Genomic DNA, 15,617 nt, shown 5'->3' with positions numbered 1-15,617 from the left:
TTTTTGGGTTATCAGGAGTTGTATGCCAAAATCATCAGTATTAAAACAATAAAAGACGTGACAAATTTCAGTTGGTGGATAATGAATCTATAATATATGAAAGTTTAATTGTAATCATTACATTATGGTAAATAATGAAATTTAACACTATATGCTAATTTTTTGAGAAGGACCTGTAGTGCAGCAAAAGTGCCCCGGAATATCGGCACCTTACTCAGCAATGTCAAAACGACGCAACGTTCCATATTATGGCCCATCTTTCAACCTCTCAGATTTCAGAAAACCTAACGTGATGACATGGAGCTGATTGTCTGCAGCCTGCACGTGACACTATTTTGTTACTGACATCACTGGGACGGTGCGCTGCACATTGTTTTTATTTTAATCCAGGTCAGCAATGGATTGCTCCAGGGTAGGCTGGTTGTGAATAATCCCTTTAACGCCCTGCTCATGGATCATATTGGGGCAGACAGGAGTCATATAGAGATGATCCCTTTTACAGAACCCCCTGTAACATTAAAGGGAACCTGTCACCTGAATTTGGCGGGACCAGTTTTGGGTCATATGGGCGGAGTTTTCAGGTGTTTGATTCACCCTTTCCTTACCCGCTGGCTGCATGCTGGCCGGAATATTGGATTGAAGTTCATTCTCTGTCCTCCGTAGTACACGCCTGCGCAAAGCAAGATTACCTTGCACAGGCGTGTACTACGGAGGACAGAGAACGAACTTCAATCCAATATTGCGGCCAGCATGCAGCCAGCGGGTAAGGAAAGGGTGAATCAAACACCTGAAAACTCCGCCCATATGACCCAAAACTGGTCCCGCCAAATTCAGGTGACAGGTTCCCTTTAAGAGCAGATCCCAATGTTGAGGGCTCGGCCCAATGCTGTATTAGACACAATGTATCATGGCAGTCGCTACAGAAGGCTGGGTGGATACAGTGTGGATTCTTTTGCCAAAGTAATGAAAAAGCAAAACTCCCCCAAAAATCCACAAGAAAATGACTAGGGATGTTCCCCCTGTTAAATGTACAGCATAAACAGACATGGGTGTTGGACGTTCCCGCTTGTCTGTAATGGGGCCTTGCCTGCAGATTGTAGAGGCTCAGCACAATCCACACCTCTGGGATTCATGGCCGGGTCCTTCACTGGTTTCTAGAAAACTCATCTGTGAATATCGCTTGTATAGATCTATAGAGCACCGCTGAGACGAGTATAGCGTTTCTGGCCCATGTGAAAATTCCCAAAATGTGTTTCGCTTACAGCAATCTATCCGACGATTTCAGCCATGTCTTTATTCCAACTTCTCCCCATTTAGGGGATAGTCAAATAGTCGTATTAATCTGAGTGATATCTGAACGCCGTGCACGGACGGGCCGGCGCCAATCCGGACCCAAGCATGTAAGCTGCATGTATTTTTTATGCAGCAGTCACACTCGGAACAGGAAAGCTGTCGGCCAGTCCGCGCACTTCTTTCCTATCTCGCTCCGATTTATACGGCCGACTGACAAAGGCTCTCCATATATGTGCTGTGACTGTGACACAGCCGCGACACATGCAGCGCCGGCCAGCTGATCAGCCGGCGCACTCCATGTTCCCTCTGCAGCTTATTCAGCAAGCGCTATAGTTTGCCGAATAAGGAGGGACCCGATCAAATTTGCGCAATTCTAGTCATAGTAACATAGTAAGGCCGAAAAAAGACATTTGTCCATCCAGTTCAGCCTATATTCCATCATAATAAATCCCCAGATCTACGTCCTTCTACAGAACCTAATAATTGTATGATACAGTATTGTTCTGCTCTTCATGTGAGTGCTCTACATATTCATCTATATGGCTCTTGACAGGTTACTGATACCTCAGTGACCTGCCCCCTATTTTATATACTGAATATGTTTTGGGGAAAAAAAAAAAATCACATTCAGCAGGCCGGCGTTGCAGCATGATCGCAGGTATAATATCCATTTATTTTATTTGGTGACATGAAATTTGGAGCCAATCACCTATCATTAGATTAGATCAGATGGTACTTCTCAACATTTGTGAGAAAAAGTAATACTGACCAAATGCATCCCAAAAACGTCATGGATCTTACACCATGTTTTACCGTTGCCTGCAGACATCCATTATATCGCTCTCCAGCCCTTCAGGAAACAAACTGCCTTCTGTTGCAGACAAATATTTCACATTATGACTCATCAGTCCCAAAATTATTCTGCACCCCAATTCCGGTTTTCATGCTTAGTTGAAGGCATGTTTCTTTGGCTGTAATTCTTCTATGAAGACAACTTCAGGCCAGACTTCTCCAAACAGTAAGTAGATGTTTCTGGGCCAAACCAATTCCGAGCTGATGGCACTGTCGGACATCTTCCAATTTCAAAGAGAAACAGGATTACCCCAGATTAATCATTTGTACAAATCACTTTTCTTTTTTCTGTTGCGATAGTCATTGCTGTTTTTTTGAGCCCATTTCTTCAAAATGGTGCATGAAATGCATGAATTTTGTATGATCAAAACAAGTTTTACTTTAAAAAATTATACAAATTTTGCACAAAAGAAGTTGCCGGTTTCACAAAATGATAAAAATTGCAATATCTGGTGTACCTAAAACCAGGCCAGGAAGCAACAAGTACTTTTCAAGCAGTGGCAAATGATTAATCAAGAGAAAATACCAAAGAACTCTCAACTGCACCCACAGTGGCGGATTAGAAAAACAAAAAGGGAAATAAAAAATAAACTTCAAATGAAGGCACAAATAGAAAGATGACTATGGCATGCAACGAAAAAAAAATGTTTAATACACTATAAACAGGCACAAATGCAGTTATGAATGGAGTTCAATGTGTCGTTCAACTGCCGCACCAAGTCTCCTCGGCCGACCACTTTACTTTCCTCAAGATTGCCCTCTTTTTGGCGCTTCTTTAAAAAAAAAAAAAAAAAAAAAAAAAAACTTAAAACACTTCTTGAAACTACAGTCTGCTTTGAAATATTTGCCTGGGAGAAACCTTGTTGATGCTGTATAACTACCTTGTGTCTTGTTGTTGTATACAGTATTGCCATGATGTTTATGTGATTAGAGTTTGCAGTTCCTCACCCAGTTTTAAGCCTTGCACATAGCTGTTTTTGTTTCAGTTGACTGCTTTAACCTACATATGGAAATATGTATTACCAGATTACAGCACTAGCTAACTGAAATTTCAACCTTCATAAAAGATAATGATAAAGTCAGAAGTATTAAACACATAGCTGCCAATGAATGAGGGGAAACTTCATACAGTAATGAATGGCAGAATCCAAAATAAACCCACAAGAGACATGTAGAATTTCAACCCAACTGAGGCACCAACTGCTTTACAATTTGTCCAGCTAGGAAACCTTATTATCCAATCATACTGAATGGAGCAATGCTGAAAACCTGAATTGATAAAAAAGGCTGAGAATTGGGAAGACAAACTGACTTCAGTCTGAAAATATCAGAGCTGTATTATAGAATGAGAAGAATTATGGAATCCGCCAACCCACCACCATACTACAGATATTTTATAAGCTAGTTTTAATCCAAGGTGTGCTGCAGTAAGATAGCCTCGTTACTAAATTTGGTATATGTGTAAACATTAAATAATTGCAGTAAGGGAACCGGTCACCCCGTTTTTTTCAAATTGAGATAAAAATACTGTTAAACAGGGCCTGCGCTGTGCGTTACACTACATACACTATTGTAACGCACAGCGCAGGCCCTATTTAACAGTATTTTTATCTCAATCTGAAAAAACGGGGTGACAGGTTCCCTTTAAAGAGAAACGCTATTGTCAAGTCTGAAGACCTCTGGACCAGGGCTGTGGAGTCGGTAAGACAAACCTCCGACTCAGACTCCTCAGTTTCCATGACACAAACTCCACAGCCTTCTGGACCTCATGGATTGAGAGATTCGGTTGTGTATCACGAGAACTGCAAAGATCGAGTTCAGGCCTATTTTAAGCTTCTAAAGTCTGTGAAACAGAAATCCCTGAAGGTGTACATGTGATGCTGAGGCTATTTGTATTGTATTGGCAAACTGACTCATTATACATTCTGACAAACTGAATGTCGTTGGCCAATCTCGCCATCTTATCCTTTACTGAAGCATGATCCTATAATTTACTGTTTAGGTTGTACTTTGTTGGGGTGGGTACTTTTGTGTTTTGTAACGTTTATATACAAAAACTTTCGTAAAAAAAAAAATAAAAAATATATATATATATATATATATATATATATATATATATATATATATATATATATATAATTATTTGCAGCAGAAATCTCTGCACCAAAATCCGCTGCGTGAAATATGCACTTTGTTTTGCGTGTGTATTCATCCCCCCTTCATTTGAATGGGGGAAAAAAACGCTGAAAGATGTGACATGCTGCAGATTTGAAAAGGTTTCAAACCTGTAAGAAAAAAAAAAAAAAGCAACATTTGCATGAGATTTCGGAAATCGCCTTCATTTTGCTGGTAATATAAAACGCTGAGACGTTCCTGCTACAAAACCGTAACACGTGCACATACCCTGTGTGTTATTAATTCTTCTCAGTTGTACAAGTAGTTGCCAGCACATGGCCAGTTCACCTATATCCATCCCTATCCGGAGAGCTTTACTGCCAAGATACCACAAGGGCAAACTGCTCCATTTTTAATCTGTTTATTAAGATTATAAATTTAAAAATCCAGAGACTTGGAGGCACATAGTTTTTATAGTCTTCAATCACTAAAGGGAATATAAACATTAAAAGAAACCGATGTCAGGACATTTCACCCAGTATAAAAAATAAGATTCAACCAGAATTAAAAGGTATACATTATAGAAAACAAATCTCACATTTTATCTTCTCGTTTGCATTCAAGAATAAAAGTCATCCCACCTAGAGTCTAAAAACAAAGCAGTATTTACAGGCATCTTTTATTAATAGTTGTGATATCCGTGTAGTACACACAGCTCCCCTCTGCGGACGTTAGCACGGTCAATCTCCATACAGTATAATTATATTTACATAAGCATACATGTGTCTGCCGCTTCTTCAGGTAGAACATTGCAATGGAAAGCGTCAGGAAAATAAGAAACAATGAAAGAAAATGCATTAGTGGACTGGATTCTGCCTTCCCATAAATAGATGACAATACTGTAAAGTAAAGAGGTCTTCATTCCTACTAAAAATCACTGTTCAGCACATTCTTCACCGAGGGGCATTTTCAGTCCACTTTCACAACGCTGTAAATCTTTGTTACAAACCAGAAACAGGCAAAGAAGCCGATTGTTCCTAAAATAAAAAAAACAGATCTCTATTAAAATAAAGCCCTAACATTCTGAATACGTGATCCATAGTTGCATTAATAAGCTGGTACTGCCATGCAAGTATACGCTGTCTATGGATGTTGGGCATGGTCTGTCTACATATACGTATTGCAGGCTCTCCTGTGAGTACAAGTGCAGGAGGAGAGCCTGAAATACTTCTACAGTAGTAATGCCACTTCATCATACCCCCAACACATAATAAAAGATAAAGTGATCAGACCAAGCTGGTGGACGTAAGGACATCAAAGGAAGGCGACAGGCCAGCTGTCACCCAAAACCGCGCTAAATTATAAAAGGAAAAAGACAAACATCAAACACAAGGTTGGGTCTGGTGTATCCATGAGAACACCTTCAGTGCCCCCTACGGCCATGACGGACGGCTTTCTTACATATTTCCCGATATCCCCACGTAAGCTACTTTTGAACTCTATGGTGCCAATGCCAGAAAACAGTAGCTCTGTGTACTGTATACTATACTGTACAAAATAAAAACTTACCAGTGAAAAGGAAGAAGATCAAAACCATGATCATAGTGTAGCCAAAGTACAAAATAGTGCTAGCTGTCCCTGTAATTTGTAATTTGGAGTAAAAGTAATGAATTGCGTATATAAGAAAATAAACTGCAGTAAAGCCACTTGTGAGGAACGAACGCCACTGCCAATGGTAGTCCTAGGTGGGGGGAAAAAAAAAAAACACAACTTGTCAGATCATTTGTCATTCACCGCAGATCATCAGCAACAATCCACTGGCATCCATCACCCTTGGGAATGTATGCTGTAGCCTATTACTTGGAAGTACAGGGTCTTACAGACAAGCCTAAATGGGATCGTCTAAGAAATCCCCCTCAGCCTGGCGTCCTCTGCTGAGACGCAAACCCCCCATAAGCCAGCATGTGAAGTCAGCATATAAAGCTGCCAAAAAGGCATGGCTGTCAGTGTGGCATACTCGCGCCAGCTGTCAGTTACATAGTGACTTCTCCTTTCAGATTAATAAATAATGACAGATGACCTCAGCACTAACATAACTGTGGCATTTCTGGAGCAGGACTGCACTTACAAAAAAGGTGATCTTCAATGTTAAAACCCTCCAATAGTCAAATACTGACATGACTATACCCCACAATGAGAGCATTTGTCAACTAGATAACCATGGAACAGTATAATCCTACCTCCGCACACAGATGGAAATAGCAGAGCAGTATTGTTGCTTCTGAGCATGTAATAACTAAAATAATGAATACGAGAAATAGGAAGCCAAACATGTAATACATCTGGTGAGACCTAGGAGAGAAAAAAAATATGGAGATTACAAAAACGTAATTATGGAGCAAACCCTGCCTCCGACTCTGCATATACCATGTTATAGCGATGGGCGAGCTTGCTGGTGTGCTTGAATAATATGTTCTAGTCGCTGTGGCTGCATGTCTCGCAGCTGTTTGGCAATTCCCCCCATGTGTTGTGGCTGTCGGACAGCCGGGAGACATGCAGCCACAGGGACTCGATCATAGAGTATCTTCGGCGTGCCCGAATACTATTAGCACACGAGCATGCTCGGATCACACCTCATCAGAGCACGCTCACTCATCCCTAACCATGTGGAAAGGATCACTAAATTATTCTAGAACTTCAGTTGTAATGACAAGTCTGCATGCAGTGGAAATGCTCACTGTTGTAGATCTTACGCAGAGCTGCATGCGTGGTGCTGCAGACTGTGCTGTGTAACAACTGCAGCATGCTAGACTTTCTGTGCAGTATGTGTCCACAGCAAGTGCACGAGATTTGCAAGATCACATCTACTTGCTTTGTACTGTGTTTAATCTGCTGTGGATTTCACAGCCAACCCACCACGTGTAAACTCGTCCTTAAATAAAGGATGTTTGAAGAAAGGAAATATGGCCAAAAATGAAAAGTCCTCATTTATTTTATAAAATCCTTTTTGATAAATATTCTCTTCTCCTTTAGACTAAAGCTCTATTTAGTTGCACACTCCTTATACTAATAAGGAGAATACACTTACATCATTAGCATGTCTTGATTGTTAACCCCTTCATGACTCAGCCCATTTTGACCTTAATGACCAGGCCGTTTTTTGCAATTCTGACCAGTGTCCCTTTATAAGGTACGGTAATAACTCAGGAACGCTTCAACGAATCCTAGCGGTTCTGTTTCCCATAGGTTTACATTGTACTGTAAACGCATGGGAAGCTGCTGCGGATCCGCAGCGTGTGAACATAGCCTAAGGGTTAAAATTTGACCAGCGATTTCTCATTTTTACAACAAAATATACAAAACCATTTTTTTTAGGGACCACCTCACATTTGAAGTTAGTTTGAGGGGTCTGTATGGCTGAAAATACCCAAAAGTGACACCATTCTAAAAACTGCACCCCTCAAGGTGCTCAAAACCACATTCAAGAAGTTTATTAACCCTTCAGGTGCTTCACAGCAGCAGAAGCAACATGGAAGGAAAAAATGATCATTTAACTTTTTAGTCACAAAAATGATCTTTTAGCAACAATTTTTTTTATTTTCCCATGGGTAAAAAGAGAAAGTGGACCCAGAAAGTTATTGCACAATTAGTCCCGAGTACGCCGATACCCCATATGTGGGCGCACAACAGGGCTCGGAAGGGAAGGAGCGCCATCTGACTTTTTTAATGAAAAATTGGCTCCAATCTTTAGTGGACACCAGGTCGCGTTTGGAGAGCCCCCGTGTGCCTAAACATTGGAGCTCCCCCACGTGACCCCATTTTCAAAACTAGACCCCCCAAGGAACTTTTCTAGATGCATAGTGAGCACTTTGAACCCCCAGGTGCTTCACAAATTGAGCCGTAAAAATGAAAGTACTTTTTTTTCACAAAAAAATTTCTTTTAGCCTCAATTTTTTTATTTTCACATGGGCAACAGGATAAAATGGATCTTAAAATTTGTTGGGCAATTTCTCCTGAGTACACTAATACCTCACATGTGGGGGTAAATGACTGTTTGGGCACACGGCAAGGCTCGGAAGGGAAGGAGCTCCATTAGACTTTAGAATGAAAAATTAGCTCCAATCGTTAGCGAACACCATGTCACGTTTGGAGAGCCCCTGTGTGCCTAAACATTGGAGTTCCCCCACAAGTGACCCCATTTTGGAAACTAGACCCCCCAAGGAACTTATCTAGATGCATAGTGAGCACTTTGAACCCCCAGGTGCTTCACAAATTGATCCGTAAAAATGAAAAAGTACTTTATTTTTCACAAAAAAAATTTAGCTTACATTTTTTTATTTTTACATAGGCAACAGGATAAAATGGATCCTAAAATTTGTTGGGCAATTTCTCCTGAGTACACAGATACCTCATATGTGGTCAGAAACCACTGTTTGGGCGCACGGCTGAGCTCGGAAGGAAAGGAGCGCCATTTGACTTTTGAATGAAAAATTAGCTCCGATCGTTAGCGGACACCATGTCGCATTTGGAGAGCCCCTGTGTGCCTAAACATTGGAGTTCCCCCACAAGTGACCCCATTTTGGAAACTAGACCTCCCAATGAACCAATCTAGATGTGCGATGAGCACTTTGAACCCCCAAGTGCTTCCAAGAAGTTTACACCGCAGAGCCGTGAAAATAAAAAATCACTTTTCTTTCCTCAAAAATAATTTTTTAGCCCGCAATTCTTTATTTTCAAAAGAGTAACAGGAGAAATTGGACCCCAAAAGTTGTTGTCCAGTTTGTTCTGAGTACGCTGATACCCCATATGTGGGGGGAAACCACTATTTGGGCACACGTCAGGGCTCGGAAGGGAAGTAGTGACGTTTTGGTATGCAGACGTTGATGGAATGGTCTTCGGGCGTTATGTTTGCAGAGCCCCTGATGTGCCTAAACAGTGGAAACCCCCCACAAGTGACCCCATTTTGGAAACTAGACCCCCCCAAGGAACTTATTTAGATGTTTTGTGAGAACTTTGAACCCCCAAGTGTTTCACTACATTTTAGAATGCAGAGCCGTGAAAATAAAAAATCATTATTTTTCCCACAACAATACATTTTCAGCCCATTTTTTTATTTTCCCAAGGGTAACAGGAGAAATTAGACCCCCAAAGTTGTGCAATTTTTCCTGAGTACGCTGATACACCACATATTTGGGTAAACCACTGTTTGGGCGCACGTCGGGGCTCGGAAGGTAGGGAGCGCACTATCTGACTTTTTGAACGCAAGATTGGCTGGAATCAATGGTGGCGCCATGTCGCGTTTGCAGAGCCCCTGATGTGCCTAAACAGTGGAAACCCCCCACAAGTGACCCCATTTTGGAAACTAGACCCCCCCAAGGAACTTATTTAAATGTTTTGTGAGAACTTTGAACCCCCAAGTGTTTCACTACATTTTAGAATGCAGAGGCGTGAAAATAAAAAATCATTATTTTTCCCACAACAATAAATTTTCAGCCCATTTTTTTATTTTCCCAAGGGTAACAGGAGAAATTAGACCCCCAAAGTTGTGCAATTTTTCCTGAGTACGCTGATACACCACATATTTGGGTAAACCACTGTTTGGGGGCACGTCGGGGCTCGGAAGGTAGGGAGCGCACTATCTGACTTTTTGAACGCAAGATTGGCTGGAATCAATGGTGGCGCCATGTCGCGTTTGGAGACCCCTGATGTGCCTAAACAGTGGAAACCCCTCAATTCTAACTCCAACACTAACCCCAACACATCCCTACCCTAATCCCAACTCTAGCCATAACCCTAATCACAACCCTAACCCCAACACACCCCTAACCACAGCCCTAACCCCAACACACCCCTAACCCTAATCCCAACCCTAAACATAATCCTAACCCTAATCCAAACCCTAACCCAACACACCCCTAACCACAACCCTAACCCCAACACACCCCTAACCCTAACCATAGCCCTAACCCCAACACACCCCTAACCCTAACTTTAATTCCAACTCTAACCTTAAGGCTATGTGCCCACGTTGCGGATTCGTGTGAGGATTTTCCTGCACAGCTTTTGAAAAATCCGCAGGTAAAGCGCACTGCATTTTACCTGCGGATTTACCAGGGATTTCACTTGTTTTTTGTGCAGATTTCACCTGCGGATTCCTATTGATGAACAAGTATACAACGCTGCGGAATCCGCACAAAGAATATAGATGCTGCGGAAAATACAACGCAGCATTTCCGCGCAGTATTTTCCGCACCATGGGCACAGCGGATTTGGTTTTCCATAGGTTTACATGGTACTGTAAACGTGATGGAATACTGCTACGAATCCGCAGCGGCCAATCCGCTGCGGATTCGCAGCCAAATCCGCAACGTGTGCACATAGCCTAACCCTAATTGCAAGCCTAACCCTAATTGCAACCCTAACCCTAGTTCTAACCCTAACCCTAGTTCTAACCCTAACCCTAGTTCTAACCCTAACCCTAGTTCTAACCATAACCCTAGTTCTAACCCTAACCCTAGTTCTAACCCTAGTTCTAACCCTAACCCTAGTTCTAACCCTAACCCTAGTTCTAACCCTAACCCTAGTTCTAACCCTAACCCTAGTTCTAACCCTAACCCTAGTTCTAACCCTAACCCTAGTTCTAACCCTAACCCTAGTTCTAACCCTAACCCTAGTTCTAACCCTAACCCTAGTTCTAACCCTTTAATTTATTATTGTCCCAAACTATGGGGGTGATAAAGGGGTGGTTGTTTATTATTTTTTTAATTTTGATCACTGTGATAGGTTTTATCACAGCGATCAAAATGTACCTAGAACGAATCTGCCGACCGTCAGATTCGGCGGGCGCATGCGCCACTTTGGAAGATGGCGGAGACCATGGAGAAGACGGATGGACACCGGGAGGGACACCGGAGGTCAGTAAGTATGTGGGGGGTGGGATCGGACAGGGGGGGGGGGGGGGGGGTGTGATATCGGACTGCAGGGGGGGGGGGAAGGGAGCGGACAGGAGGTTGGAGGGGAGCAGAGCACAGGACGGGGAGGTGGATCGGTGGCGGCGGCAGATCGCGGTCTCCAGCCATGGCCGATGATATTGCAGCATCGGCCATGGCTGGATTGTAATATTTCACCAATTTTCATTGGTGAAATATTGCGATTGCTCTGATTGAAAGTTCCACTCCCCCTGTCCCTGCAGGTGGGGTGAAATTAGTTAACCCTTTCACCCGACCTGCAGTAGCGCTATCCGACCATGACGCATATGCTGCGTCACAGGTCTTCATGATGCATACGCTGCGTCAAAGGTCGGGAAGGGGTTAAATGCATAAGTAACCTAATATGTAAAGAAGCCACACAAATTTGAAGGGTAAGAATAGGTACTCTGGTACCTGCCATAAATCTGCAATTTCTCTGTGGGTTACGGTGCGTAATATGACCTTGCTATGCTTGATTCATGGTTTTAAAGGAAGGTCTCTATGTAAAAAAGACATGTCTCCCTTTGTAACTAATTCACAACCCAATGCAGTCGCCCAAGTGTACTTTCTTCACTCACAGCTGAGTGGAATAGAAATGTGAACATGTAAGAGCAAAGAGGCCTTGTGATGATTGTGAAGGACATACACACAAAAAAACCTCACCAGATACTATTAAGAATGAAGAAAAGTTGTATGAAGATGCACCCAAAGGGCAAAATTCCTCCCATAATGATGCCAGGTAATGGCTTTGTGTAAAAGGACTGCTCAGGAATCTGGCGAGGAATCTGATTGGTGCGGACTGGGTGTTCAATAGCCTAAAGGAAAGAAGAAAAAGCAAATGCATCATTACAGGGCCATTTAAATCTCACTGCCATCCTATTTGCAAGCTTTTTCCTCTGGCATTCATGCTGACTCTAATGGTGGCAAATAACTACTGTAGACATCAAATAGCAATCCCAATAGGAAAAAGGGACAGAAAAACGGCACCCATTACAGCCAGTAGTTAAAAATCTATCTGCACCAAGGTGGCAGACCTTACCACAATGCTGGTTACAAATGACTGAATTTAATTTACATCTTAATTTCACTTGGTAAAAAAGGGTTAAATCTAGATAAGTCACAGGTGGGACAGTAGCTGTCAAAAAGCAAGATTAATAAGGGGGTTCGTGTTTAATGTATGTGCGGCTGTAATCCACGCTAGTAGACTGCTGCTACACGTCCCTTTATCTAGGGTTATGACAACAAGCGCTTATTTATGAAAATAACTGAGAAAGAACACGAGCTCTGGTTTATGATGAGGTGATAAAATCTGTTGGTCCTAGTAGTGGAACTGCAACAATTTGTCAGTAATTTGTTCCTCAATCATTGAGACCACACAATCAGAGGCATCCTGCTGGCAGCAAGAGCAGAAAATCTAATCCTTCTTGAGCATGGATAACAGAGTCTCTGCTTGTGGATGCCAAACATGTGCGCTAACTTGAGATTGTGAATGCCTTGTCCTATGCAAAATGTTTTATGTCCAAGTCCCGTGTTAAGGATTGCCACCAAGATATTATACTACAACTTCAATCATTGGTGACATTTACATATAATAAATTTTATCTGCAGTTCCAGGTGTTTTCAGACTCAGCCCTGGTATGTACAGTGGGGAAAATAAGTATTTAATATACTGCCCTTTGCAGACCCACCCTCCCCAAGAATGATGTTTCCCCCACCACGTTTCACGGTTGGGAAAGTGTTCTTGGGGTCATACTCATAATTCTTCTTCCTTTAAAAACACAGCGAGTGGAGTTGATAAAAACACGTTCTATTTTGGTCTCATCTGACCACATGACCTTCTCCCATGTCTCCTCTGGATCATCCAGATGGTCACTGGCGAACTTCATATGGGCCTGGACATGTGGTGGCATGAGCAGGGGGGCCTTGCGTGCCCTGAAAAACTTCAATTCATGACAGCGTAGTGTCTTACTAACAGTAACGTTTGAGACTGTGGTCCTACCATGTAGTTCTGGGCAGATTTCTGACCTCTCTCAGAATCATCCTTACCCCACGAGGAAAGATCTGGCATGTAGCCCCAGACCAAGGAAGATTGACAGTCATCTTGTTTTTCTTCCATTTTCTAACAATTATGCCAACAGTTGCCTTCTCATCAACTGCTTGCCTATTGTCCTGTAGCCCATCCCAGCCATGGGCAGGTCTACAATTTTGTCCCCCTGGTTTCCTTGGACAGCTCTTTGATCTTGGCCATGGAGAGGTTGGAGTGTGATGAAGTATGTGGACAGGTGTCTTTTTATACAGATACAAAAGTTCAAACCTATGCAATTAACACAGGTAACGAGTGCAGAGTAGGAGGGCATCTACAAAATCAACAGGTCTGTGAGCCAAAATTCTTGTTGCTGGTAGGTAATTAAATACCTTTGCATTTTATTGCATTAAATATTTTAAAATCATACATATGATTTTCTGTTTTTTATTTTTCAATTCTGTCTTCTCAAAGTCAAAGTGTACCTATGATAAAAATTACAGTCCTCTCCATTCTTTGTAGAAGGGAAAACTTCCAAAATCAGAAGTATATCAAATACTTATTTTCCCCACTGTATGTGAGCTATAACGTTTCTGACCCTGATATATATATTGCATTCTGTAGTTACTAGCAGTTTTTCAAAGCAGGCGAAGAGTAGCTAATAGGATACACTGCACACAGGCAGGTGGTGATCCTGCTCCCCTGTATTTCTCTGTATGCTCAGAACCATTTACTATGTTTACTATGTGGTGAACTCCTGGAAAATGTTTTGAACAGCTGACATGTGCCCACAATAGTGGCGGGTGGAATCACAATTCACCCGCGGCTATTAATTAGTTAAAAGTCGCTGTCAAACACTGACAGTGACATTTAACTACCGCATCCTGCCGGAAATGCGCTCATAGCTGACCCCCGTCATGTGATCGGGGGGTCAGCGATGCGTCGGCATGACAACCAGAGGTCTCCTTGAGAAGTCTATGGTTATTGATGCCGGGTTGCTATGAGTGCCACCCTGTGGTTGGCGCTTATAGCAATGCTGTAATTCTGCTGCATAGAGGCGATCTGAGCTTTGCTCCTATGTAGCAGAGGCGATCAAGTTGTGCCAGCTTCTAGCCTCCCATGGAGGCTATTGAAACATGGCAAAAAGTAAAAAAAAAAAAAAAAAAAAAAGTTTTAAAAAATATGAAAAAAAATATATAAATTACCCCCCTTTCTCCCCATTCAAAATAAACATATATAAAAAAAAATCAAATATACACGTTTGGTATCGCCGTATTTAGAATCGCCCGATAAAAAAAAAAAAAAATTAACCTGATCGCTAAACGGCGTAGCGAGAAAAAAAAAAATCGAAATGCCAGAATTACGTTTTTTGGTCGCCGCGACATTGCATTAAAATGCAATAACAGGCGATCAAAAGAATCGATCTGCACCAAAATGGTTTCATTAAAAACGTCAGCTCGGCGAACAAAAAAGAAGCCCTCACCCGACCCCAGATAACCAGAAATGGAGATGCTACAGGTTTCGGAAAATGAGGCCTTTTTTTTTTTTTTTAGCAAAATTTGGAATTTTTTTTTTTCATTACTTAGATAACAAATAACCTAGACATGTTTGGTGTCTATGAACGCGTAATGACCTGCAGAATCGAAATGGTAGGTCAGTTTTAGCATTTAGTGGACCTAGCAAAAAAGCCAAAACAAAAAACAAGTGTGGGATTACACTTTTTTTTTTTGCAATTTCACTGCACTTGGAATTTTATTCCCGTTTTTTAGTACACGACTTGCTAAAACCAATGATGTCGTTCAAAAGTACAACTCGTCCAGCAAAAAATAAGCCCTCACATGGCCATATTGATGGAAAAATAAAAAAAAGTTATGGCTCTGGGAAGGAGGGGAGCGAAAAACAAAAACATGAAAATACCCAGGGTCATGAAGGGGTTAATGGCTAACTGAAAAGATGGTACCTTTTTTATTTTTGCAAAGTTTGGTATTTTCTTTCACCACTTAGATAAAAAAAGAACCTAGACATGTTTGGTGTCCATGAACTTGTAATTACCTGGAGAATCATAATAGCAGGTCAGTTTTAGCATTTAGCCCTCACATGGCCATATTAATGGGGAAAAAAAAAAGTTATGGCTCTGGGAAGGAGGGGAGCGAAAAACGAAAACGCAAAACCGAAAAAAGCTCCGGCCGTTACATTAGAGTGATGTCACACAAAACAGTTAATAAATAACATTTCCCAAATGTCTACTTTACATCAGAACAATTTTTGAAAAAATTTTTTTATTTTTTTTAGTTAGGACGTTATAAGGGTTAAAATTTGATCCGTGATTTCTCATTTTCCAACAAAATTTACAAAACCATTATTTT

The 15,617-nt window shown here is 41.6% G+C and overlaps 1 protein-coding gene across 1 annotated transcript in view; it reads right to left on the bottom strand.

Moving 5' to 3' along the window:
- Positions 1 to 4,665: 4,665 nt before the first annotated feature.
- Positions 4,666 to 15,617, bottom strand: part of TM9SF2 (transmembrane 9 superfamily member 2) — a 94,610-nt gene continuing 83,658 nt past the window's right edge. The window contains exons 14-17 of the mRNA XM_069757967.1: positions 11,892 to 12,043; positions 6,501 to 6,612; positions 5,830 to 6,001; positions 4,666 to 5,297 (exon numbers count right to left, since the gene is read on the bottom strand). Coding sequence (XP_069614068.1) covers positions 5,230 to 5,297; positions 5,830 to 6,001; positions 6,501 to 6,612; positions 11,892 to 12,043 — 504 coding nt within the window. The 3' untranslated portion in view covers positions 4,666 to 5,229. The remainder of the gene's footprint in view (positions 5,298 to 5,829; positions 6,002 to 6,500; positions 6,613 to 11,891; positions 12,044 to 15,617) is intronic.

This window comes from Ranitomeya imitator, chromosome 3 (assembly GCF_032444005.1).
Source record: "Ranitomeya imitator isolate aRanImi1 chromosome 3, aRanImi1.pri, whole genome shotgun sequence".
NCBI lineage: Eukaryota > Metazoa > Chordata > Amphibia > Anura > Dendrobatidae > Ranitomeya > Ranitomeya imitator.
Note: the sequence above shows the minus strand (reverse complement) of the source record. Positions and strands in the feature narration are given on the sequence as shown.